This window comes from Bufo bufo, chromosome 3 (genome assembly GCF_905171765.1).
Source record: "Bufo bufo chromosome 3, aBufBuf1.1, whole genome shotgun sequence".
Taxonomy (NCBI): domain Eukaryota; kingdom Metazoa; phylum Chordata; class Amphibia; order Anura; family Bufonidae; genus Bufo; species Bufo bufo.
This window is the reverse complement of record NC_053391.1, coordinates 117,994,654-118,020,560: the sequence shown is the minus strand read 5'-3', so window position 1 is coordinate 118,020,560 and position 25,907 is coordinate 117,994,654. Positions and strand designations below refer to the sequence as shown.

General features: G+C 47.9%; 1 protein-coding gene across 4 annotated transcripts in view; it reads right to left on the bottom strand.

Moving 5' to 3' along the window:
* Positions 1-2,287: 2,287 nt before the first annotated feature.
* CLUH (clustered mitochondria homolog) overlaps positions 2,288-25,907 on the bottom strand; it is an 85,851-nt gene continuing 62,231 nt past the window's right edge. For all 4 annotated transcript variants that reach the window (XM_040423493.1, XM_040423491.1, XM_040423495.1 and 1 more), the window contains 8 exons: positions 25,681-25,820; positions 22,327-22,407; positions 22,076-22,201; positions 21,393-21,514; positions 12,951-13,044; positions 6,457-6,591; positions 5,803-5,876; positions 2,288-4,619 (listed from right to left, as the gene is read on the bottom strand). In XM_040423493.1, the coding sequence (XP_040279427.1) occupies positions 4,448-4,619; positions 5,803-5,876; positions 6,457-6,591; positions 12,951-13,044; positions 21,393-21,514; positions 22,076-22,201; positions 22,327-22,407; positions 25,681-25,820 (944 nt within the window). In that variant the 3' untranslated portion in view covers positions 2,288-4,447. The remainder of the gene's footprint in view (positions 4,620-5,802; positions 5,877-6,456; positions 6,592-12,950; positions 13,045-21,392; positions 21,515-22,075; positions 22,202-22,326; positions 22,408-25,680; positions 25,821-25,907) is intronic.

Genomic DNA, 25,907 nt, shown 5'->3' with positions numbered 1-25,907 from the left:
AAAATTTCAACATCTTAGTAAGCTCTACTAGTAGCGGAGAGTAGTTCAGGTGATAGAACTCTGATAAGTCTCCTGAGAGACACACTCCCAAGTAGGTAATGGAAGAAGAGGCCCATGCAAAATCAATGCTGGACTTCAGTCTGGGAAGTAATGGCTAAGGGATTGATATGTTCAGTATCTCTGACTTGGCAGAATTAACCTTAAAGTTTGACACAAAAGGTAGGTGACAATGTGCCATTAATGTTCAGAAGGGCAGGGGGGCACTGGAATAACAAAAATAGTGCATGAATCAGTGGCTGTGGGAAAGCAAATTTGCGGAGTACTGCTTACATGTAAGTCCACTTGACCCTATCAAAAGCCTTCTCGGCATCTATGCCAAGAAGGACTAGGGGGACCTTGGACATATGAGCCATGTGGATGGCATGGAACAGACGCATTGAATTTGTTTTTCCCTCTACCTTGGACGAAACCTACGTGTTCTGGGCCTACTAAGGAGGGGATGATAGGTCTGAGTCTGTTAGCTAGCAATTTTGCCCATATTATTAAATCTTGGTTTAACAGAGAAATCGGCCTATAACTGCCGCATTCTGAAGGATCTTTTCCTTCTTTGGGAATTAGGGGTAATAAAAGCCTCTTGGGTTTGTCTGGGAAGGAAGCTTCCAGAAAGAAAGGCATTGCAGACCTTTGTCAAGTGAGGTACTATAATCTCTCTGAAAGTCTAGAGGCAATACATTTTAATGCTGTACAGACGCAGTGCAAAGACATGAATATGAACACCTGCATCAGGAAGCTGTTTTTTCCGGCAATACACGTGATGAAAAACCTGTGTGCTCACTATCCTAGACTCCTACTGCTGCATCATTGGTATTGTTATTTCATGTTCATCATTGGATGTGATAATATTTGCAGGGATTTATTCTATTTAGTAGGTCCAGGCTTTCAGGATTATCCTCATTTTGCACACATTTATGTGAGGACATATACAAGTCCTACATAAGGTTTCTTCCATTGTATACAGTTTTTTAATGTTGTGATGCTGAATAAAGATTCATTTAAATTTAAAATCACTTTTGATAGTTACGTCTGAGACCCAGCGCAGGAGGTTGCGAAGATGTCATCATTACGTTTAGGGTGCATTCACATCACAGTTTAGCTTTCCGTTCTTCTGATCCGTCAGAAGAGAGAAAGAAAAAACAAAACAGGATCCAGTAAAAAAACAGATCCTGTTGCATCAGTTGTCATCCGTTTGAGCCATTTCTGTCTGAGATCAGTTTTTTTTAGATGGAAACAAAAGTACTGCATGCAGTTTTTTTCCAGTGTAAAAAACTGATTTCCGACGGAAATGGCTCAAACGGATGACAATTGATGCAACAGGATGAATTTTTTTTACTGGATCCTGTTTTTCTTTTTTCTCTCTTCTTCTGACGGATCAGAAGAACGGAAAGCTAAACTGTGATGTGAATGCACCCTTAGCATTGTTCTACTGCCTCAGAGACTTCACACCTAGTGGCCTGCAGGATGAGGCTGAACAGTGGGGACAGGAGCCATAGGCCCTCGTACCCCGCTGCAAACTATCGCCCCCATAGAGGCAGGTCAGCTGCCATCTGAGGACAGATGCTTATCGCACCTCATGGCAGATGCGGCCGACAGTAAAGGCTTTGTTCACCTACTGCCTGTGACACTTAATGGTGGCCAAAAGATGTATTTTTTAGAAAAATGGCTACAACCTGAGGTTCCTACAGTGGAACAAGCTGTGATACAAATCAGAGAGGTTAGAGGTTCTAAAGCATAAGGAGACACAGGCAGCAAGGTTTTTTAAGAAGTGGTGTTCTTTTATTGCTAAGCATTTGCTAAGATTTTGCCAGTTGTGAAACAGTTTTGTCTAACTACTTGGTACTTTACCCGTCTGGTTTGAAAGGCACTTTTGATAAAACGTAAGATTGTTTCATAGAAAAAAAAAAAAAAAAGCAGTCACACTAGAGGAAGTGAATTAGAATGCGGTTTTCTGTCATGTGCAGCTCACTTTTTCAACATTAGGTTGCAAGCTGTCTTGTCTAGACACTGCACATATTTTTGTATATTTGGTGAACATTCATTTCTTGTAAAACTGTTGTCTGCACTTGTTTTCATGTAGAAACAAAACGGATTTAAAGACACTATTTATTTTTTTTAAAGAAAGTTCATAAAATGATTTTTCATCTATATACTTTTTAATGTGAATTCAGTTGAGGGAGAAAATGTAAATGGATAAAATAAATAATTGTAAGAATGCCAGAACACAGTAATATGCATTAAGATCAATTTATTAAAGGCTAAAATTCTCAAATTTTAGGAATATGCCATTTAGGACTAAGGACAACAGTGCGTCTGCTGTCTGAGAGTGAAGGTTATTTCCCAAAAATACACTTACCATGAAACAGTACAGAGCAGCAGCATTTAGACAATTACAAAACAGATTGGAGGTGAGCAGTAGTCACTTGATATGCTAAACTGGGCGCCTTCCCAGAAATCTTGCAACCTATCATATGTGCCAGCTTAGCCACGGGAGCTCTCAGTCACCCCCCCCCCCCCCCCTTCCCCAATACACTGGATTGAAGCTTTACCGTCATTTGTATATGCAGGACAAGGAGGTCAAAAGCGAATATAAGGTAAAGGATCAAAAAAAAAAACAATATAAAATTAAGGAAACAAACAAAAAGAACTTTCTAGTATATAATGGCAACAACTCATACAAGCAAACATTCAACACAACGTAGTAGACAGAAAAACTGCAGAAAACAAATCTAAATAAAAAAAAATTACATTTCAATACTTTCATTAAAAGTGTGAGGCTGTCCAATCAGATTACAAGATGGGAATTCTCCTGTTGAGAAGGACTTCTGCTCTCATGATGCTCGGCGCGATGGGGATTTAAAGATACAGAGCAAAGTGGTAAAAACCACAAGTTTAGGAGGCTTTAGCAACAACAACCTTACTAAAAGTGTGATAGTCCTGACCTGCATAAAACTCACTGTTACACTTTATCGCCAAATGCAAAGCAAGCAGTTGTGCAAACTGACAATGGATGCCAAAGAGTTAGGTGGAAAGCTTATCTTTAAAACTTCTCTTTTTGGGATCTGTTCCCAGTTTTCTATAATGAAAAATGCATGTGGTGATTGCAATGCATGAATCTGACCTAATGCACTTTAGACAAGCAATTAGCCCAACCTTCCATACAACTTTTCCTCAAATGGACGGAGAGGCCAATGACCTTACATTACCTGTACACAGAGTGCAAAGAGAACACTGCCGAATTATGGGATTTAAGGCAGATGAGTGAAAATGTTCTTTACAATCGAATGCTGCCTAATGACAAAGAAGAATAAGCAACCAACATCCCAAAACTTACATAATTTGTAATGAATGGCAAAAGAATATTTGACCGACGATTTGAGGCCTATTATACATTAGATCAAATGAACCACTTGCTTTTGAAAAAAAAAAATAATCCCCCAAAAAAAAAAAATCAGGAGGCTCTAAAAAGTTTGAAGACAAATGTCTCAAAATGAACAGTGAAGTAATGATATGTCTACAAATGGATGAAGAAAACTAAGGACTCAAGGTGTTCCTCAAGACTGAGCCTCAGCATTCATCAAGGGTTCTGTGGAGAAATGCTGTTTCACCACAGTTTATACCTTTAGGCACTCATTTTGTGGGTGATATAAGCGTGGACAAGAGGCTTCTTATTGTCCTTGGATAATCTGTGAACATGAATAACACAGGCATACCTAATCACACGTGCCATAGAATCACCATTAAAAAAATGATATAAAATCAAGCTGAAAAGCAAATGGTTTAACCAATGTCCTCCAACATACAGAATGAAAAAAAATCCCAAAGAGTGCATCATCCATGTCTGTTTCAACCTAATGTGCTATGGAATAATGATATGGGGATCATTTCCCATTTAGTGTATGGCTTAATTCTGGGGCCACAAGCGGTATCTATTGGCTCAGACCACAGCCTTGCGGCTAGGAATTTAGATCTGGCTTTGAATTTCTTTGATGGGCCCTTTCCTGTGAAAGAAATCCCAGTCCACATTACTAACTGACCTGAGAAATATTCAGTCACCTTTAAGCAGAGCGATTACCTATAAGGTACAAACACAAAATGCAGAAATGGATTTTGCATGGACACACACCCAACTTGCCTACACTGAAGTCCCAGAATGGGGCTAGTTGAAGCCCCTTATTCTCGTGCGTGCACAGCTGCTTAGGTACAGAGGGGTCTGAGTGCAGCAAACTCATTGATGGTTTATAGATTAGTTCCTTGCATTGTGAATTATCGGCATTTATACCTGTGCAACAATATTGCCAAGACGCGTTATTTAACCTATAGATCTCGGTGGAAACCCTGTGTAGGGGTAACAGTTTTGAAAGTGGCGTCTGAGAAGGAAGAGAAGACAGAGCTAAGCAAAGGTAGGTGTCTCTACAGGGTCACTTGTGGCCACACTTGTCCCGGTGGCTTCTGATGTTTCAGTTTCTTTGTTTTCAGTCTCCTGATTGTTGGCTCCTTTAATGGCCTCTTGTAGCTGTTGACGACGCTGGACCTCCACTTTCAGATTCTCCAGGTCTATTTGACTGCAAAAATAGCAACATTAGCAAAGCTATTATACAAAGTGGTCAAAATCATCAGCCTATACATAATAAGTGTGTGTGTAAATGCGTGTGCACGCTTAAAGTGTAACTACCGTTTCTAGTTTAAGTCTTATTAGTAAAGCTCTAGCAATGTTGCTAAGGAAAGGCTGTCTTCAGCATTTTATTGAGCGCTGTAGATGCCTGTGTGTAACAAGTAAACAAGGCAGAGTGAAGGGCAGTGATAATTAGGGCAAATGTACTCAATCAGGGACTGGGGTAATAACAAGAGCCAGGCTGGGAGCCTCTTTATGTTACACAAAGGTGTCTTCAGTACTCAGTAAAATACTGAAGACAGATTCTCGTTTCCCCATTGTTAAGGTGAGGACAGCTCACGTAAATTCTCTATTCTCATCCCCCATTTTGTATATATGCTAAACACCATTCTGTATCACATTGATAGAGGCTTATGTAACGGAAGCCAGCGGTTCTGTCTTATCACACGCAGCTGAAGTTATAATGTGTTATGTGCCATACATTTCTATAGGTCCTTTTTGTGCAACTGATTGGTTTATTAACTCAGTATCCTGATAGGCTGTTTTCAGTTACATTTTATGGGCACTTTTGAATACTCTAAACTACTATAAATGTCTTGTATGAGTCTTTAATAAATCAGAGTAAGTTTGAATCACACAGTGTCTGTGCCTCAAGTCTTCCTTTCCATCGAATTGGGAACCCCCTGGCAGAGTGTGAGGCCTGAGCCTTAACCTCAATTATTTCCTAATGTCATCGGGGTGATTTCCCCAACACGAAAATAAAGTATATTACAAAAAATGTTTAACATCCCTGTCCCTACACTATATTAAAAATAAACCAAAACGACAGCTACTACAGGTTACAAGGTGGGAACATACTGTAAAACTATTTTATAACTAGGGTCAGTAAATGCAGAATAAAAAAAATAAAAATAAAAAATGCGGCTCGTCTGTGTCTGTTTACAGGAGTAGGGATGAGCCCTTTTGCACTGATTCGCAGGCAGGCTCGTTATTGTATGGCTGCTCTTGCTCATAACCATACAACCCAGTATACAATGAATGTAGGACCGTATTTATTTTCTTTCATAAATCTAATACGGTACCTGCATTAAAGTGAACCACCATTAAAATGTTTTACCCGAAATGTCAGTTACCTGAGAGGGATGAACAAGATTCCATTAATGATATTCAGTTGTTCTAGGACACTGGCCATGCTGGGAGCGGTGAACTGCAAGAGAGCAAACATCCTTTTAAACATACAACACTGGGAACAGGAAAGATTACAGAAGTTAAGACCAACTACAGTAAGTGTTTTACATAGGCCAATGCACGGACAATTATTGGGAACAAACTAGATGATCACGATAACTGCCTGATCGGTGAGCCAAGGTGCCAGCTGCATTTACATCCAGCAATTGCCTCCTATGTACGGAGATAAACGCTACTGTGATCATTCATCCCCACACAGATCTATTGTTTGCTGCCAGCACATTCACATTTATACAAGGCAATGCGCTGCCGACAAACTACGATTTTATTTGTTGCATAAAACATGTGATCACCAGAAAAATTAGCGTTTTCTCATTCAGAGGATGATCAGAAACACATTTCTTTGTTCCCAATAATTGAGTCAAGTGCACATGGCCTTATTATGCTTCATACATCAGTGAAGGATGGGACTGGCCGCAATCCTGGAAGATCAGGAAAGTGCTTCTCCACACTATTTGAATGAGACTAAGCTGCAATTCCAGAGACATCCCATGGACAAGAGCGACAGTTTCTGTTTTCTAATCTCATCTCCAACATACCTTCAAAGGCATTATATTAGCACTGGGTCCATTCTTGTAGATCTCATTCATTGTGCGCTGTAAGGCTACAGCCTGCTGGGTGAGGTACTTCAAATACTCGGAACTTTCTTTGGTCTTTTCGTGTTGTTCCCCCAGCTGAATGTAGAATGATAAAAGCAGAGACATTAATATACTATACACAAAGCTGCTCTAGTAAAAGTCCCCTATATGAACTCCTTAGGCTCTCTTCCCATATCAGTTTTGTCTGGTCAGCTATTTTAGGCCAGGAGCCGGACACAACCGATATGTGAACTGCACAGATCTGGCGTCTATGCATCGATAGTGCCAGACTGAAAAATGGAGAATGCAGCTTTTTTCTGTCCAGTGCAATATGGCGTCCAGCAGAATGTCTGAGAACTACAGGATCAGTTCTAGCTTCAGCATTTCCTGCTTCACGCTGGAGGGGAACTGAACCGGATCACCAAACATATGTGAATGGGGCCTTAGATACAGAGAACCAATATGCCACCCGCTAGTAATGATTCCTCCTAGACAGAGGAAAACACAAAACTACACAGAGCAGGTGTGTAGACACTGCCGAGAAAAATGGATTTTTTGTACTCACCGTAAAATCCTTTTCTCGTGGTAGGCATTGGGGGACACAGCACCATGGGTATATGCCCAGCTGCCACTAGGAGGGTGACACTAGAAACAAAAAAGTGTTGGCTCCGCCCAGGTGGGCTATACCCCTCTGCAAGAGCCGAGATACACCAGTCGGTACAAAAGCAGTAGGAACGCCATACACCTGAACAAACAGAAACTGAACGCCAACAAGTCTTCAACTGGGGAAACCCAACAACCACAAATCGCCGGGACCACAACAAGAAGAAACTCAATAAGAAAATGGGAGGGATCTGTGTCCCCCAATGCCTACCACGAGAAAAGGATTTTACGGTGAGTACAAAAAATCCATTTTTCTCGTGCATGGCATTGGGGGACACAGCACCATGGGACGTCCCAAAGCAGTCCCTGAGGGAGGGAAGAAGAACGCCATGTCGCCAATCTAAAGCACAGCTGCTTGCAGAACCTTGCGCCCCAGGCTAGCGTCAGCGGAAGCCAGAGAATGAATGTGGTAAAACTTAGAGAAAGTGTGAACTGACGCCCAGGTGGCGGCCCGGCAGACCTGGGAAGCAGATGCCTGATGACGCACCGCCCAGGAAGCCCCAACTGCCCTAGTCGAATGAGCGGTCAACCTGGAAGGGGGAGCACGGCCCTTTGCGATATAGGACTCCTTGACAGCCGACCGAACCCAGCGAGAGATGGTGGTCTTGGAGGCAGGCAAACCCCTACGAGGACCCGCCGGGACCACGAAAAGGGAATCCGAACGACGGAAGGGTTCCGTGAGGCGAAGGTACAGGCGAAGGGCCCGAACAACATCAAGGCAATGGAGGGATTTCTCCCTAGGGTGAGAAGGATTAGGGCAGAAAGAGGGAAGGACGATCTCTTCATTGATATGAAACGAGGAAACCACCTTTGGAAGAAAAGAGGGAACGGGACGCAACACCACCTTGTCCTGATGAAAAACCAGGAAAGGCGAACGGCAAGAAAGCGCCGCCAGTTCGGAAACCCGGCGGATGGAGGTGACTGCCACTAAGAAGGCCACCTTGAACAAGACAAACGACAGAGATATCTCTGCCAAAGGCTCGAAGGGAGAAGACTGAAGGGCGCCAAGGACGAGATTCAGGTCCCACGGCTCCACTGGAAAACGAAAGGGAGGGGCTCGGCGAGCGACACCCTGTAGAAAAGTCCTAACCTGAGCCCGCGAGGCCACGGGACGTTGGAAAAGGACTGAGAGGGCCGAAATCTGTCCTCTGAGAGAAGCCAGGCGAAGACCCTTCTCAAAACCGGCCTGAAGGAAGGCCAGACTGTTAGGGACGGAAAAATGGAGAGGGCGGAAACGCCCAAACTCGCACCAGGCAAAATACGCTCTCCAGGTCCGGTAGTAAATACGGGCTGACTGGGGTTTGCGAGCGTGAAGCATCGTCTGAATGACAGAATCCGAGAGGCCACGGGACTTCAAGACCGCGGTCTCAACGGCCACGCCGTCAAACGAAGCTGAGGTAAATTCGGGTGGTACAGAGGGCCCTGAGAAAGGAGATCGTGGCGCAGAGGAAGTCGCCACAGGACGTCGGCGAGCAGAAACACTAGATCTGCGTACCACGCCCTGCGGGGCCAATCCGGAGCAACCAGGATTGCCGAAACCCGGGCTGCCTTGAGACGCTTGAGCACTCGGGGCAGGAGGGGAATGGGGGGGGGGGGGGGAACAGGTACAGAAGGTTGAACTGAGACCAAGGCAGAACTAGGGCGTCTACCGCGAAAGCCTGAGGGTCTCTGGACCGCGCGACATAGCGCGGGATCCTGTGGTTGAGATGTGACGCGAAAAGATCCACGTCCGGAGTTCCCCATCGGTGACAAAGTTGGAGGAACACCTCTGGGTGAAGAGACCATTCGCCCGGGTCGACTAGCTGACGACTGAGGAAGTCTGCCGCCCAATTGTCGACCCCGGGAATGTGTACCGCGGAGAGGACGGGAACGTGGGTCTCCGCCCAACGCAGGATATGGGAGGCTTCCTGCAAGGCCATCACGCTCCTGGTGCCCCCTTGGTGGTTCAGATAAGCCACGGCGGTGGAATTGTCTGTTTGAACCCGGACCGGGAGACCGCAAAGACGTGGGGTCCAGTGAGACAGTGCCAGGAAAATTGCCCTGAGCTCGAGCACATTTATCTGCAGGGAGGACTCCTGAGCAGACCAAAGACCCTGGACTGTGAGAGAGTCGAGGACCGCTCCCCAACCCGAGAGGCTGGCGTCCGTCGTGATCACCCGCCAACTGGGGGGAAGAAAGGAACGGCCCAGGGACACCGTCCGAGGAAGCAGCCACCAGGAAAGGTCCTGGCGAAGCTGGAGAGGGAGACGAACCAGGCGATCGAGACCTGCCTGGGACTTGTCCCACCTGGATAGGAGAAACAACTGAAGGTCCCGGGAGTGGAATTGGGAATAGGGAATGGCTTCGAAGGAAGCCACCATCCTCCCCATGACGCGCATACACGTCCTGATAGTCAGGGTGGACGGGCCGCAGAGAAGCGTCACCCCCGCCTGAAGGGAGGCAATCTTCTCTGGGGGTAGAAACACCCGCCCGAGGCGAGTGTCGAAAATCATGCCCAGGAAGGGCATCCTCTGGCATGGGACGAGGGAGGACTTGGAGTGGTTGACGAGCCACCCGAACTGGGCAAGAGCTGAGAGGGTGATGTGCAGGCTGGACAGGTTGTCCTCCAACGACGGGGCCCGAATCAGAAGATCGTCCAGGTAAGGTACCAAGGCGACCCCCCTGGCATGTAGAAGGGCCATGAGAGGCGCCAACACCTTGGTGAAGACCCTCGGAGCAGAGGCCAGGCCGAAGGGCAGGGCTACGAATTGGAAATAAAGAGAACCTACCGCGAAGCGAAGGAACCTTTGGTGGGAGAGGGCAATGGGGACGTGGAGATAGGCGTCCTGAATGTCTATGGACGACAGGAACTCGTCCGACTCCAAGGAGGCGATCACCGACCGGAGGGATTCCATACAAAAGTGACGGACCCGGACAAAGTGATTCAGCGCCTTCAGGTCCAGGATAGGACGGAGCGAACCGTCCTTTTTGGGAACCGTGAACAGATTCGAATAGAACCCCCGAAAGCGTTCCGATTCTGGAACCGGAACGATGACCCCTAGAGAGCGAAGGGAACGAATGGCCTGAAAAAAATCTTCTGCCCCGGAGGGGGACCTGGGGGGCGACGTCAGGAAGAACCGTCTCGGCGGAAGATCGGAAAATTCGATCCTGTATCCGGAGGAGACTACCTCCAGAACCCAAGCGTCTTCTACACTTGCTTGCCAGACGTCCTGAAAGGCGAGCAGACGCCCTCCCACCTTGACAGAGTCATGCGGAAGGAGGTTTAGTGGACTGGGGGCGAGCAGGTTTGGGCTTGGCATGCCAGGAGGGCTTGGCCTTAAAGGAAGGCCTGGAGGCCTTCTTGTCAGATTGGGCAGGGGGGGCCCGAAAGGACTGCGCCCGAGAGGACGACCCAGGAAAGCGACGGCGGCGAGGCTGATTCTGGGGAAGAAGAGAGCTCTTACCGCCAGTGGCCTCCGAGATGAGCTCCTCCAAACGCTTCCCAAAGAGCTTCCCACCGAGAAAGGGAAATCAGAGCCTTCTTGGAGGCGGAATCTGCCGCCCAAGAACGAAGCCAGATGGTGCAGCGAATGGCCACAGAGTTAGCGGCCGCACGGCCGGATCGGCGGGCCGATTCCATAGAGGCATCGCAAAGAAATTTGGACGCCTGGTAAATTTGAGAGGCAAGCACTGCCAGTTCCCCTTGATCAGAGTCTGGGGGTAAGGAGCGAACAAGCTGTTTTGCCCAGATAGCGCAGGCCTTAGCCACCCAGGAGGCGGCAAACGCAGGGCGGATGGCGGCACCCGCTGCGATGAAAACAGACTTGGCCAAAGAGTCGACCCGTTTGTCAGCGGGATCCGACAAGGAAGCCGCGTCAGCCAGGGGAAGGGTAGTAGCCTTCGCCAGGCGAGCAACCTGAGGAGGAACCGTCCAAGTATTGACAGATTCCTCAGAAAAAGGATAGGGGACGTCAGAGGCCTTGGTAAGATGAAGGCGCCGATCAGGATGACACCACTCCTTAGCCAGAAGCGCGTCCAGATCCTCGTGATTCGGGAAGACCACAGTGGAACGTCTAGCCCGGCGGAAGGACACCGACTCCAGGGAGGAGGAGGGAAAGTCCTGCACATGGAGCGCGTCACGGACGGCTTTGATGAGGTCCTGAATGGCCGCAGACATCGCCGAGCACCGCTCTGATTCAGAATCAGAAGCGGAGGAGTCCCCAGGAACGGCGGAAGCGGCTGAAGAAGAAATTTTGCCCGACTCAGACCTAACCAGGGAGTGATCCGGGGTAGCTGAGGAAGAATGGGACCCGGCCGAGGCTGTGCGAGGTCGCTTGCTGGACCTCGTACCAGAGCGGGAACGGACATCCCCGGCGGGGGGGTCCCTGCCCGAGGCGGCCGCAATCTGAGCGGGCAGACGGTCCAAGGACTGCGCTAGGGATTGGGAGAGGCTGGCAAAGTTACCTATGGCCTGGGATAGGGTAGCAGCCCATTCCGGAAGGACCGACAAAGAGGGGGCCGCAGGGGCGGACTGGGTGGGCCTGGGGGGGAAGGCACTGCACGCAGAGAGAGGAAGACTGACCGCATGGGAACTTCCTATTACACACAGAACAGGCGTAATGAGTGGAAATGGCGGCAGGGGGAGTGGGGGCCCGACCAGAAGAAGACATGAGGGCGATGGAGGAGCCTGCAAAGCAAAAAAAGAGTCAGCCAGAGGCTGCCTACCAGACCCAAGGTGCTGTGTCCCACAGAAGCACGTCCAGAGAGCCGAGTCGCAGGAGAAGCTGCAAGATGCGACAGCTGCAGGCAGGACAGGAGCCGATAGTAGAGAAAGACACACCCCCCCAGCAGCCCGCGCTGGTGCTGGATTGGTAGGAAAAAACACGCCTCCCAGGGCACCACCCACAGAGGGGAGGGAGAAGAGAAAAGCCCGGGAAGGCAGAAGGCGGAGACGGAGCTCCGCCCCACGTGACCTGCAGCCTAGGCTGGAGAAAAGCCGGGGCCTCGAGTAGAAAAATGCTGCCGGAAACGGACGCCCGCGATCGCGGTAACGCCCGGAGGCAGCATGCAGAAGCGGGGACGCAGCGCCGATGCGGGGGGCCCGGAAGGCCAGGTAGGAGCCAATAGAACAGAATCGGCCGTCTTAAAGGGCCAGGCCCTAGAAACAAGGGTGCCCCAAAGGAAGTTTTCCCCACGCAAAAAAGATGCCCAGGCAAGCGTGCAGTGCCCCCTTGAGCCACCATCCTCCCTAAACTAAAAAGGGGACCAGGACAAGAGGATACACAGGGTGGGGGGGGGGGGGGGGGGGGGTACAGGATACTGCCATACTCCCCTTCCGACGTTTTCAAGCGCAGCAATGACCACCCCCTCGGCGGACTCAACACGGGAGCCGTGGGTCCGCCGGAATTCCGCTGCGGAAGCAGATAAGTGGGGACTGGGTGGCTGCCGGGTACCCGAGTACGCGCCCGCAGGGGGGCAACTAAAGTGGAACACGATGGAGCCACCCCTGCATCAGGAAGAAACCTGTAGAAAAAAAGAGAAAAAATAGAATAAAATAAAAAATTAAATTAGCAGGATGACCTGCAAAACAGGTCATGTCTGCCTCCTACGGACACTAGAACTAGACTGGTGTATCTCGGCTCTTGCAGAGGGGTATAGCCCACCTGGGCGGAGCCAACACTTTTGTTTCTAGTGTCAGCCTCCTAGTGGCAGCTTGGCATATACCCATGGTGCTGTGTCCCCCAATGCCATGCACGAGAAACAGGGAGAGCTCCAAGACCACACTGCTCTAGAAAAGGCTTTTAATACTTCACCTGGTTCTTGTATATGGTGTATCCTTCCTTCTCGTGTTGTAAAGCCGAGCGAAACTCCCCTTTAGTCTCGTGTACACGAGCTACAAGATGGTGACTGTAACAAATAAGACAAATAATTGACTGGGTAAAGATGTGAAGATGAGGATTTAATATTTGGTAACAACACTGCTGGACAACAGACCTTATGTTGTCCAACATTCTTAAGTAAGAGTATCGGCAGCTTAACCGGTTAGTAACATCTAATATCATTATGGTTAATTTTCATTAAATCAGTATTATTTTTCCCCCCATTATGTTCTGGGGTTTTTGGGAGGTAAATGTATAGGCACCCCTATATCAGAGAAGAAAAACACCTCTGAAATGACAACATTCCCCGTAGAGAGTGCTGCAGATGCAGTAATATCAAGCCTCTCAAATAACCACTGTAGGAAGGCGCAAGGGTCCATCATTGACAGAAGGTATGTGTCACCGAGATTCCTGGCCTCTGTGAGGTAAGAGCCGGTAATTTCATGTGTCAGCGGCAGCTAGTGCTGGCTGACATGGTTTTGCTATTTAGTATGGCTGTAAAGCCAATCCGGGCCGGCTCTTACTGGGAGCAGCCAAAGTGCAGGGTGGGTGGGTGGCTACTCCCCACGTTCCAGGCCGGGTCTTGGTTTGGGCAGCACTGTCAGGTGGTGGGAATTGACTCCTCTCTGACAGTGAAGCTCTGTCAGTCTCTGTGTTGGAACCTGGGAGTTTGGGCCTGGATAAAGGCCGGCTACCTTGTTGGCGTGAGAGCAGGTTGTTTATGCTATGTCCAAGGACTTCTGCATTGCTGAATGGTGTGAACAAACACCAGACTCAAGGTAACGGTTTACCTTGAAACTGACTTTTTGTTTTGATTATCCTTATGTGTGAATAAACACCAAACTGTTTAAGCTAAAGACTTGTCTCTATACTGCGTCCGCTAGCCTGTCTACCAGAGCAAATCCCCACACCACTCATTCATTTTATGTGCTTTAACCCTCTTCCCACCCTGTAATAGTATTTTGCAGCAGGAAGGTTGTTAGCACGTGCTGCTGTACCATTATGGCACAGTGACGGCACCGGCAAAGGAGCTGTGTTATACAGTTGGCACCATGCTTTAACAGTCAGTGTCTGATCAATGCTGATTGTGGTGTCTAAGTGGTTAGATAAAAGGAGCTCTTTCTCTTGTACCACTGGCCAACCTCCAACATGGTCATAGGTTGCTAAGGCAGCCTAGGGCCTAACAATGGCCTCCAGGGCTGCCAGGTATGGAAGCCTACTGGGCTCTGCCTGAGACAAAAAAAAAAAAAACTAGATTTTTCTACGTACTTTTTTTTTTTACAGCAAGTAAGTACAAAAATCTAGTTTTCTCATCAGTATCATTGGGGGACACAGGCTTGACCTTGGGACGTTACAGAGCAGTCCCAGGGGTGGGCCATAACAAAGAAGCCCTCCGGCCAATCAGAGAACCGCCGTCTGCAATACTCTACGCCCCAGAGAAGCGTCAGAAGATGCATAAGTGTGTACTCTGTAAAACTTGGAAAAGGTGTGTAAAGACTACCAGGTAGCCGCCTTGCATACCTGAAGGGCCCAAAGCCCCATGATATACTGCCCAAGAGGCCCCCACTGTCTGAGCAAAATGAGCAGTAACCTGGAAGGGCGGGGCCCTGTCACTGATGCAGTACGCTTCCACAATGGCCAAACAAATCCATCGGGAAATTGAAGGATTGGACGCAGTCAGCCCTCGCCTCAGTCCCTCTGGAATGACAAATAGAGAATCCGTCTGCCAGAAAGTGGACGTCTGAAACAGATAGATGTGAATGGCCTGACCCAAATCCAGAGTGTGAAGCGACTGTTCATGAGGATGAGACGGAGCAGGACAAAAGGAAGGGAGAATGATCTCTTCATTGAGATGGAATGCTGACACGACCTTTGGAGTGGACAGGGCGAAGGACCACTTTGTCCTGGTGGAGGATAAGGAAGGGAGACCGGCAGGAAAGAGCCACTAGCTCCGACACCCTACGGATGGAAGGGATTGCCACCAAAAAGGCCACCGTGTAGGACAGGAAGCAAAGGGACACCTGCTACAAAGGCTCAAACGGAGAGGACTGGAGAGCGCTGAGAACCAGATAAAGGTCCCACGGATTCAATCGAGGACAGAAAGGGGGTGCAGTGTGCGCCACACCCTGCAGGAAGGTTCGAACCGCAGAAAGCGAAGCCAGGTTTCGTTGAAAAAGAAATGGAAAGTACCGAAACTTTCCCTTTGAGGGAACTGATAGCCCCAAGTCTATGCCTGACTGCAGGAAGGAAAAGAGTGGAGGCAACGAGAACCGAATGGGAGACAACTGGTGGCGTTCACACCAACTAAAGTAAGACTTCCAGGTCCAGTGATAGATCCGGGAGGACGATGGTTTCCTAGCCCGAATCATGGTCTGGACAACAGCATCCGAGAAACCCCAAGCCCTTAGTACGGCGTCTTCAACAGCCATGCCGTTAAATTTAGCGACCCTAAATTTGGGTGGAAGATTGGTCCCTGCGACAAGAGGTCCTCCCGAAGGGGAAGACGCCAGGGTTCGTCTGCGAGGAGGGAGACTAGGGATGCGTGCCATTCTCTGCGTGGCCACGAGAATGACAGGCAGACCTTTGGACCTGATTTTTCGGAGAAGACGCGGAATGAGCAGAAGAGGGAACACGTAAGAAAACGTGAACTGCGTCCACGGGATCACAAGGTCGCTTGACGCCCGAGCAAGAGGACCCTTGGACCTCGCCACAAAGGTCTCTACCTTGCGGTTAGGGATGTCCCGATACCATTTTTTTAAGACTGAGTACGAGTACCGATACTTTTATTTAAGTACTCACCGATACCAATTACCGATACTAATTTTAACAATAAAATACACACACACATGTATTTTCTGACCACTGACCAACCAAAAGGCCCAAAAACAGAACTATAACATTCCAAGGAGACGTTCTACTACTGTATGGGGGCAGCCACAAGGAGACGTTCTACTACTGTATGGGGGCAGCCACAAGGAGACGTTCTACTACTGTATGGGGGCAGCCACAAGGAGACGTTCTACTACTGTATGGGGGCAGCCACAAGGAGACGTTCTACTACTGTATGGGGGCAGCCACAAGGAGACGTTCTACTACTGTATGGGGGCAGCCACAAGGAGACGTTCTACTACTGTATGGGGGCAGCCACAAGGAGACGTTCTACTACTGTATGGGGGCAGCCACAAGGAGACGTTCTACTACTGTATGGGGGCAGCCACAAGGAGACGTTCTACTACTGTATGGGGGGCAGCCACAAGGAGACGTTATACTACTGTATGGGGGGCAGCCACAAGGAGATGTTATACTGTATGGGGGGCAGCCACAAGGAGATGTTATACTACTGTATGGGGGCAGCCACAAGGAGATGTTATACTACTGTATGGGGGCAGCCACAAGGAGACGTTATACTACTGTATGGGAGCAGCCACAAGGAGACGTTATACTGTATGGGGGGCAGCCACAAGGAGACGTTATACTGTATGGGGGGCAGCCACAAGGAGACGTTATACTGTATGGGGGGCAGCCACAAGGAGACGTTATACTGTATGGGGGCAGCCACAAGGAGACGTTATACTGTATGGGGGCAGCCACAAGGAGACGTTATACTGTATGGGGGCAGCCACAAGGAGACGCTACTGTAAGGAGTCAGGACAACAATTTTTGAAGCCCCCCTCCTCAGTATAAAATAGTCTTGTGGCCATCATGCAGTAATGTATATTTCTTCTTGCCCTAATGCCTGCTTTTAGAGATCAATGTGCAGCTTGCAGGCAGGAAGGGAAGGACCAGGGCCATAGAAGACAGACACTATCACCTTTAGAGGGACTCGCTCCTGGCAAACACAGCTCTGCTGCAGTGAATGCAGTGGAGCAGACTGTGATGTAATTATAGTTATTGCAGGGACTCAGAGAATCGTCTGAGAGTTTATTAGTTAAAACGAATCGAATGAGTCAGAGACTGTGTCACCCCAGACTTCCTGCTCTGCTACATGCACCCTGTACACACACAGCCCCACTACATGCTATGCTAATAATGCCCCCCCCCCCCTTCCCCCCCGGACGGACTTACAGGGAGCCGCAGAGCAGGAAGCCTGGCAGGGACTCGGTGACACGGTCTGTGACTCATTGGATTCTTTTAACTAATAAACTGTCAGGCGATTCTCTGAGTCTCTGCACTAAGCTCCCTGTGCTGTGAGTCAGTGCTGGTTGCCTCCGATTGGTTGGAGGGCGGGGAGGGGCGGGCCTAGCTTCCACTCTAGGCTCCAATTACACTGCCTGCTGCTGCCTGTGAAGCTGTTAGCTGTGGGAGATGCAGGGGCCGCGGACGGACACATAGAAGCGGTGCACAGGTATCGGCAGTGGTATCGGGGACATTTGCACGAGTACATGTACTCGTGCAAATGCCCGGTATCGGGACATCCCTACTTGCGGTTGAAGCAGGAGACCATGAGATCCACATCCGGCCGACCCCATCGATCGCAGATTGCGAGAAAAACCTGTGGATGCAAAGCCCATTCTCTGGGATCGAGTCTCTCTCGCCTGAGAAATTTGGCGATCCAGTTGTCGACACCGGGGATATGAACTGCCGACAGAGCTGGAACATGGCTCTCCGCCAAGGAGAGGATGATTGCTGCTTCCCACATGGCTGTTGGGCTCCGGTTGCCACCCTGGTGGTTCAGATATGCGACTGCCATGGAATTGTCGGATTGAACCTAAACTGGATACCCCCGGAGACGGTCTGTCCAATAAACCAGAGAGGCGAATCGTCCGCAGTTCCAGAATATTGATCGGAAGTTGGCGTTCCTCGTGGAACCAAGGAGCCCTGGACCAAGAGATTGTCCAGAACTCTCCCCCAGCCCTGGAGACTGGCGTCCGTCGTCAACACTATCCAGCGGAGGGGAAGGAAGGAGCGGCCCGACGTCAGCATCGGAGACCATCAACCACCACCGAAGGTCTTGGTGCGTCAGGGCAGGGAGACGGATGAGCTATTCCAGGGAGGCTGGGGAACGATCCCAAATGGACAGAATGGGATGGATTATCTCAGCAAAGTCTCAGCAGTCTTTGTGCTTGGACTCCCATATTGTTAAATGGATGAGGCAGTGACTGAGGGACAGACAACAGAGAATTGTAGTCAATGGAGTATATTCAGACCATGGTCTTGTTACCAGCGGGGTACCTCAGGGATCTGTTCTGGGACCCTGCAAAGGGGAGGGACATCAAGGCCCATTTAGAAGCATTATCCGCCGCCCAGCAAGATAGCCACAAGGTACGACGAATAGCCACCAAAAGGGCCGAAGAGCGGGCCAAAAGCCTGGCCACGTCCAGAGAGGCCTCACAGATGTAAGAGCTGGTGTGGGAAAGTTGCACTTTAATATCCAAAAGTTCCTCAGTTGAGTCCCCAAAGGCGAGGCCCTGACATAGCTTGTTTGCCTACTCGGTCATAGCCTTACTAACCCATGTCGAGGCAAAAAAAAAAAAAAAACGCAGACGCCCTTCGAGGAGACGGTGGTCTGGCCCTTTTGCAGGACGGCCACGATAAGGGACAGCAGAAGCGTCCCCTAGAGTCTGACCGGTCAGAGGGTGGCCGCGCGGCTAAACCCCCCAGCATGTCCACAATGGCTCTATTGGAATGGGAAACGTCCTGAACCATCTTAGAGAGCGCACCCACTTCCATGGGCTGGGCAGGAGGGGCGAATGAGACAGGGTCAGAGCCAATTGGCGGTGGAGCAAAAGAAGCAGAGGGGTCCGACTGACCAGATGGGAAATTTTGAGCGACAAAAAGCACATGCAAAATGTCGCAAGGAAGTGACCGCCAGCTTTGGGGCCTGGGTTCAGACATAGTGAGTACCTGTGCTGAAAGGTAGAAGATTAAAGCTAGACCCTGTAGGAAGGAGGGGAAAGAGCTTACCCGGCTTGTGCCCCTTACTGCAGCCTGTACGGAGAAAACCTGGTGCCAGAGTCTGCAAAGGTCCTCCTGAGCAGGAGATGGGCGGCGTCAGAGAAACCAGCGTAAAAAATTTGTGCCAGGAAGCCAGATGAAGGAGGGGGGAAGCGGGGAGAACTCATGCCACCCGCGAAAAAGAAAAAGGAGCGCATCAACAGCTGTGGTGCCGCAAGGAGGCCTGGCTGAGCAGAGATGCCAGCCAGGTGAGAAGTATCCGTGGCAAGCGGATCGGAAGTAGGCCGCAGTAGAAGCCGGAGCCTCAATTTACAAGTGGCCCCGGCGGAGGAGAAAAGCAGAACTCTGCATGAAACAAATAGCGGGCAGGGAGGGGGGGGGGGGGGGGGGGGTTTAGGGCCCAGAAAGAAGCTTGGAAAGTACAGAGGTCTTCCCTTCACCCCTCTCACCCCAGAGGAGAGCCGACATGTAGCTGTTAACTCTTTCCCACAAGGCTTCGTGGGGGCCATCCTAGCAAGTAACCTGTGAAGGGGGAGGGCTTGGAGCCAGGAATACTTAGCAGTCCGGCATCTTCTGCCCCTCTGGTTCCAGCCGGGTCATCACTTTCGGTGTGCGGCCCCTTGGGAGGTCTGCTACACCGGAACAGAGGAGACTTGTCGTGGGCGGCCGTGGTGACCCGAAGGCTGGCGGGATGCAGAGGCTTTAAGAACCTCTGGTCCTCCTTGTCTTCTGGAGACCGGGAAGGAGCGGAAGGCTTGGGGACCCCCTAGTCTCCTGTCAGGGAGTACAGGCAGCTAGGACTGACTGTAATTGCGCCGGAAGAAAGGAAAAAAGAAAAACAATAAAACAAAAAAAAATGTTTGCAGACCTGCAAAGCAGGAAAGATCTGCCTCCTATGGACACTAAGCTAAAACTCTTTTAGCTTAGTCCCTGTAGGAAAGGTATAGCTGGAGGGGGGAGCTCACACTTTTGTGCTCAGTATTGCCTCCTAGTGGCAATAGCTATACCCAAGGTCAAGCCTGTGTCCCACAATGATACAGATGAGAAATAAAAATAGAAAAGTAAAAAAAAAAAAAAAAGCACATTTTTTATAAATACCCCTTTCACAAAAAATATACATAAATGGGATATGAATGTCTGTAATGACCTGCACAATATTTAGCTTGCATACTTAACAACTGTTCAAATCAAGTGATCACACTGGACAAATATATTCACTAGGTAAGTTATAAAGTAGTAAATCATATTTTTAGTGCAAAGTGGAAAAAAATTCCCATACAGGTAGAAAAATTCATCAAGGACTGTTTGGAATCGAGGCTAGCTTCGGGATAATTTGCTACGGTTATGATAATATGCCACTCCGTCACACCAGTTTTATTCAGCTACTAAGTGCCGAGACCTACTGCAATACACGGGGTCTAACCCTCAACATAACCAAGAGCAGATGTCCCATCCTTAAAAGGCACCCCTAGGTTGCAAAGTCTGTTCCTACAAATGCACTTGCAGTTGCACCACAGTCTCCCTGACATGTTTCAATGTACATCAGATAATCAGGAAGAGTTAAAGGGATTTCATGGCCAAGATGTGAACTGGAGTGAGCTCCGGTCAGCGGTAGGCAGACTTACGGGAACTCCCAAGCCAGCTGCGCTCTGCTGTTTCTGTGACTCCCGTAGCAATGAATGGGAGCCATACAAATGGCTAGCTATGCTATTTCTGTAAATTCTAAGCTTAGGAAACCGCGTAGCTGGCTGTCCTCTGCTATGTGTGTCACTCCCATTCACTACTATGGGAGCCATGGAAACAGCAGGGCGCAGCCAGCACGGGTGTACCCATTTACTCATGCCACCCTCTGCTGCAGGTTACATAGGTAATCTAAATAATAAAAGTGCGGCATACAGATGTGATAACCGATGGGGCCACGTTCGCTCTGTCAGCTCAGTCTTTTAATCCTAGAAGACGACCTGTTAGGGAGGTGCTGTATGGAAACCAGGCAGTCAACTTGAAGGCTGTGCTGGACTGCCCAATCCTGCACCTCTCCTGTACCAATTAAGTTATTCCTTTTGCATAGTGGAAAAAAAAACATGCAGTTTTTTTTGTTCATTCTGCCTCCAACATGAAAAAATAAATAAATTAAATGTACCAGAAAATGGGACTAACGAAGACTACAAAAAGCCCTCACACAGCTCCATTGATGGGAAAGTAAAAATGTTATGGGCCTTTGATTCCGGTGGCACAAAAACACTTAAAGTTATTATGTCACTTATTCCGCACGGTGAATAGTGTAGAAAGACTAGTCACAAAAAAAGGTCAATAATAAAAAGTTACAAAAAGTACCAAACTATGTTGCATTAATAAGCTATAATCAAGGAATATACTGAAAACACATATGAATTTCAGTGTATTAAATAATATTTCCAGTGGCAAGTACTGTAAATCTAGATATAAACCATGTCTACACCAAAGACGCAGATATCTATTCACCTGAGTGCGACCTTGAGAGACTTGGCTCCATGGTATTTGGAGTTGACGTTAAGTGCGTTCTCCAGGAAGCGGAGAGACAGGTCGTACTCCATTACTCCATAAAGCACCAGGCCAATGTTGCTCTAAGGAGAGACAATAAAAACGTGGTCACACATGGGCAGGAAAATCAAATAAACATTACTCTCTTTATACTGAAGGAAGTCGCACAAAAACTGTTTGGATATGACAGAAAGTGCTGTACTTTTTCTTAACATGTGTGCCTTCAGGGGACTTTAAAGGGGTTGCCCACTTAGAATAACTTCTCATTTATTTAAATGTAATAATACCACTCTACACAATACACTGGCACCCTCCACCATCAATAACCAACAATTTGGATAGGGGCAGGTACGGTGGTTCGGCTGACTCCGAATTCCTATGAGAGTCTCCATTGTCAGTCTCATTGCAATGAATAGAGAACTGACTTAAGACGCTGTGTCAGTTGAGTCAGTGTTGGTCACATGACACAGCTGAGGATCAGAAAGAAGAGGAAAAACTCACTTTTTCCAGGCACCCAGAAAAAAAAAAAAAAAAAGATTACCTTCACTACAATTTACACCATGTACCTTTCTAACGGGCCAAAGAATGAACATTTTTGTGGAGTGCTTCTTGAACTAGTCTTAGATACTGAGAAAACTACTTACATCTAAGAGCGCCATCTCAGGGTGACCTTCTCCGAACACAAGCAGCATGAGATAACGTGCTCGGTACAGCAGATTCAATGCTATGGAGAGCTGGTTATTTGCAAAGCAGTACAAAGCTAGATGCATCTGCAACGAAACACACAAGTCAGTAAGGACACTAGAAATGTATTCAAGAGAAAAACAGAGGTAGAGAGTGATACCGGCCCAGCTGGCCTGATCAGATATACTGGTATATTATGGGACATACTTACATATTCCTGGATGGTGCTGGGGTGCTCAATACCCAGAATTCTCTCACTCATCAGTACTGCTTTCTGCTGATTGCTTAAGGCCTTACATAAAATAAAAAAAAGCAAGAGGTCATTCATCACTCAAAATTTAAACACAACAGGAAATATACTGAAGTCAAGCATGCCGCCTCGTCAGCTCATATAGGAGTATATAAGGTGGGCGATAGACTGTCTGCACACATATCCCTTGTTGCTGTCATGGGTAAAAGGGCAATTATTCAGAGTTGCAACAAGAGATGATTATTGGATTCTGGGCCATGGGTGTCATTATTTCTGAAACTGCAGTTTGTGAACTGTTCACCTGCTGCTGTGGTGAAAGTGCAAGTGTGTGGAGAAATGGCACCAATGCGAATAAGCGATGTGAGCACCACATGCCATTTAGGTCAACGGTGAAAGTCAGCTACAAAGGCGGACCAACGCACTACGTTGGAGCACCTCACCGCCAAAATGAACCAGGAGACTACCAGACGCGTGTCTAAAACAGTTCGGTGAATTCTACTGATTAGGGGGATCCTAAGCAGATGGATCGTCACTGCACCTCTGCTAACAAAGTTACAATGGCAGAAAAGGCTTACATTTTTGCGGCATTATTGGAATTGGATTTGCTGATTTGGCTTCTCTGATGAGTCATATTTTCTGCTTTATCCAACAGATGGACATTGGCGCGTCAGCAGAGAACAAACACCCTGCAACCACTGGTGGAAGAACACAAACTGGTGGTTGCAGTGTTATGGTCTGGGGAATGTTTTCGTGGCATTCTCTGGGCCCACTCATCCATGTAGAAAGCACTCTCAACCGATTTTGGTATGAATCCACCCTTACAGATCACGTACACCCTACAAACATGTAAATTGTCTTCCCTGGGGCAGACAGGATCTTTCAGCAAGACAAGGCAACATGTCACAAGGCTAGAAAAACTTCCAAGTATTAGCCTGGCCCCCGAGACACTATTGAGCATCTGTGGGGCCACCTCGATTGTCATGCTCACTCTATGGATCCTCCACCACGCACCCTCCAGCAGGTGTGGGATGCACTCCAGTTGGCATGGCTCCAGATACCTGTGACAACCTACTAGGACTTTAAGAGTCACTCCCAGTGTGTATAGCTGCTGCCTGTGCTGTACAGTGCCTTGCAAAAGTATTCACCCCCTTGATTATTATTTTTTTGTGTTTTGTTAAAGCTGTAATGTAAGTTCAAGGTTTTGTTAATCTGAATTTTATGTGATGATCAGAACACAATAGTCTAAGTTGGTGAAGTGAAATGAGAAAAATATATATAAATAAAACTATTGTTTAGAAATAGAAAACAGAAAATTTGCATGTGCGTATGTATTCACCCCCTTTGTTAGGAAGCCCATAAAAATCTCTGGTGCAACCAATTACCTTCAGAAGTCACATAATTTGTGAAATGATGTCCACCTGTGTGCAATCTAAGTGTCACATGATCTGTCATTACATATACACACCTTTTTTGAAAGGCCCCAAAGGCTGCAACACCTAAGCAAGAGGCATCACTAATCAAACACTGCCATGAAGACCAAGGAACTCTCCAAACAAGTAAGGGACAATGTGGTTGAGAAGTACAAGTCAGGGTTAGGTTATGAAAAAAATATCCAAATGGAGATAACATGGCACAACAGTAAATCTGCCAAGAGTCGGCAGCCCACCAAAACTCACGGACCGGGCAAGGAGGGCATTAATCAGAGAGGCAGCACAGAGACCTAAGGTAACCCTGGAGGAGCGGAAGAGTTCCACAGCAGAGACTGCAGTATCTGTACATAGGACGACAATAAGCTGAATGCTCCATAGAGTTGGGCTTTATGGCAGATTGGCCAGAAGAAAGCCATTACTTTCAGCTAAAAACAATAAGGCACGTTGTGAGTTTGCAGAAAGGCATGTGGGAGACTCCCAAAATGTATGGAGGAAGGTGCTCTGGTCTGATGAGACTAAAATTTAACTTTTCGGCCATCAAAGAAAACACGATGTCTGGCACAAACCCAACACATCACCCAAAGAACATCATCCCCACAGTGAAACATGGTGGTGGCAGCATCATGCTGTGGGGGTGTTTTTCAGCAGCCGGGACTGAGAAACTGGTCAGAGTTGAGGCAAAGATGGATGGTGCTAAATACAGGGATATTCTTGAGCAAAACCAGTACCACTCTGTGCGTGATTTGAGGCTAGGACGGAGATACACCTTCCAGCAGGACAATGACCCCAAACACACTGCTAAAGCAACACTTGAGTGGTTTAAGGGGATGTAAATGTGTTGGAATGGCCTAGTCAAAGCCCAGATCTCAATCCAATAGAAAATCTGTGGCAGACTTAAAGATTGCTGTTCACAAGCTCAAACCATCCAACTTGACGGAGCTGGAGCAGTATTGCAAGGAGGAATGGGCAAACATCCCTGTGGTAAGATGTGGCAAGCTCATAGAGACTTATCCAAAGCGACTTGGAGCTGAGATTGCTGCAAAAGGTGGCTCTACAAAGTATTAACTTCAAGGGGGTGAACAGTTATGCACATTGACTTTTTCAGTTATTCTGTCCTATTTGTTGTTTGCTTCACAATTTAAAAAAACAAAAAAACACATCTTCAAAGTTGTGGGCATGTTCTGTAAATTAAATGATGCAAATCCTCAAATAATCCATGTTAATTCCAGGTTGTGAGGCAACAAAATACAAAAAAAAAGTCAAGGGGGTGAATACTTTTGCAAGGCACTGTACACAGCGGATATTAGCTGGTGGTCATACTACGACTCGATTGTGTATATCAATATGCATTTTTCATACTGATGGTCATTTGTCCAAGTCAAGTGAGAAGTCAAGTTATATTTTTGCATAGATGACTTCAATTTCACATTATCAAGGATTTCCTGTACTTAGATATTCGTCATGTAGTCTCAGAATAGGTTATCAATATTAGATTAGTATGGGTCTGACGCCCTGCACCCCCACCAATAAGCCGTTTCAGAAAACCACCGACACCGGAAACTATACAATGCACGTAAGGATCTGTCCACTGTGTAGTTTCTGATGTCCGCTTACGACGGCTCTACTCCCATTCAGAGCTGAAGTACCCCAACACCATCAGTGGTTGGAGGGTTCTGATTCCAGCTCTGTACGCTGCAGCACTAGCGGATGCATGAAACAGCTGATCAGAGGGAGTGCGGGTGTTGGACCTCCCCACTGTGATATTGAGGACCCATCTTGAGGATAGGCCATCATCAGCACCATATTTACTTCTCTATACTCCTGAGCTTTACTTTGCCCACTCCCTACTGGGCTCCAATGCAATAACCATGCATAAACTATTTACCTCTGAGTAGTCATTCATGATGTAGTTGAGACGGGCAAGTAGACGTAGGCACGCACAGATCTCTACGTGCATAGCGCCATACACGTTATTAAACAAATTTAAGGCTTCGTTAATAAGTTCACACCCTTCTTTTAGGAAACCTGGGGCAAAGATAAGAAAATCAAGCATTATTCGGATACTTCATAAGAGTGTGATGTGATTATGAATTAAAAAAAATACTGGATTCC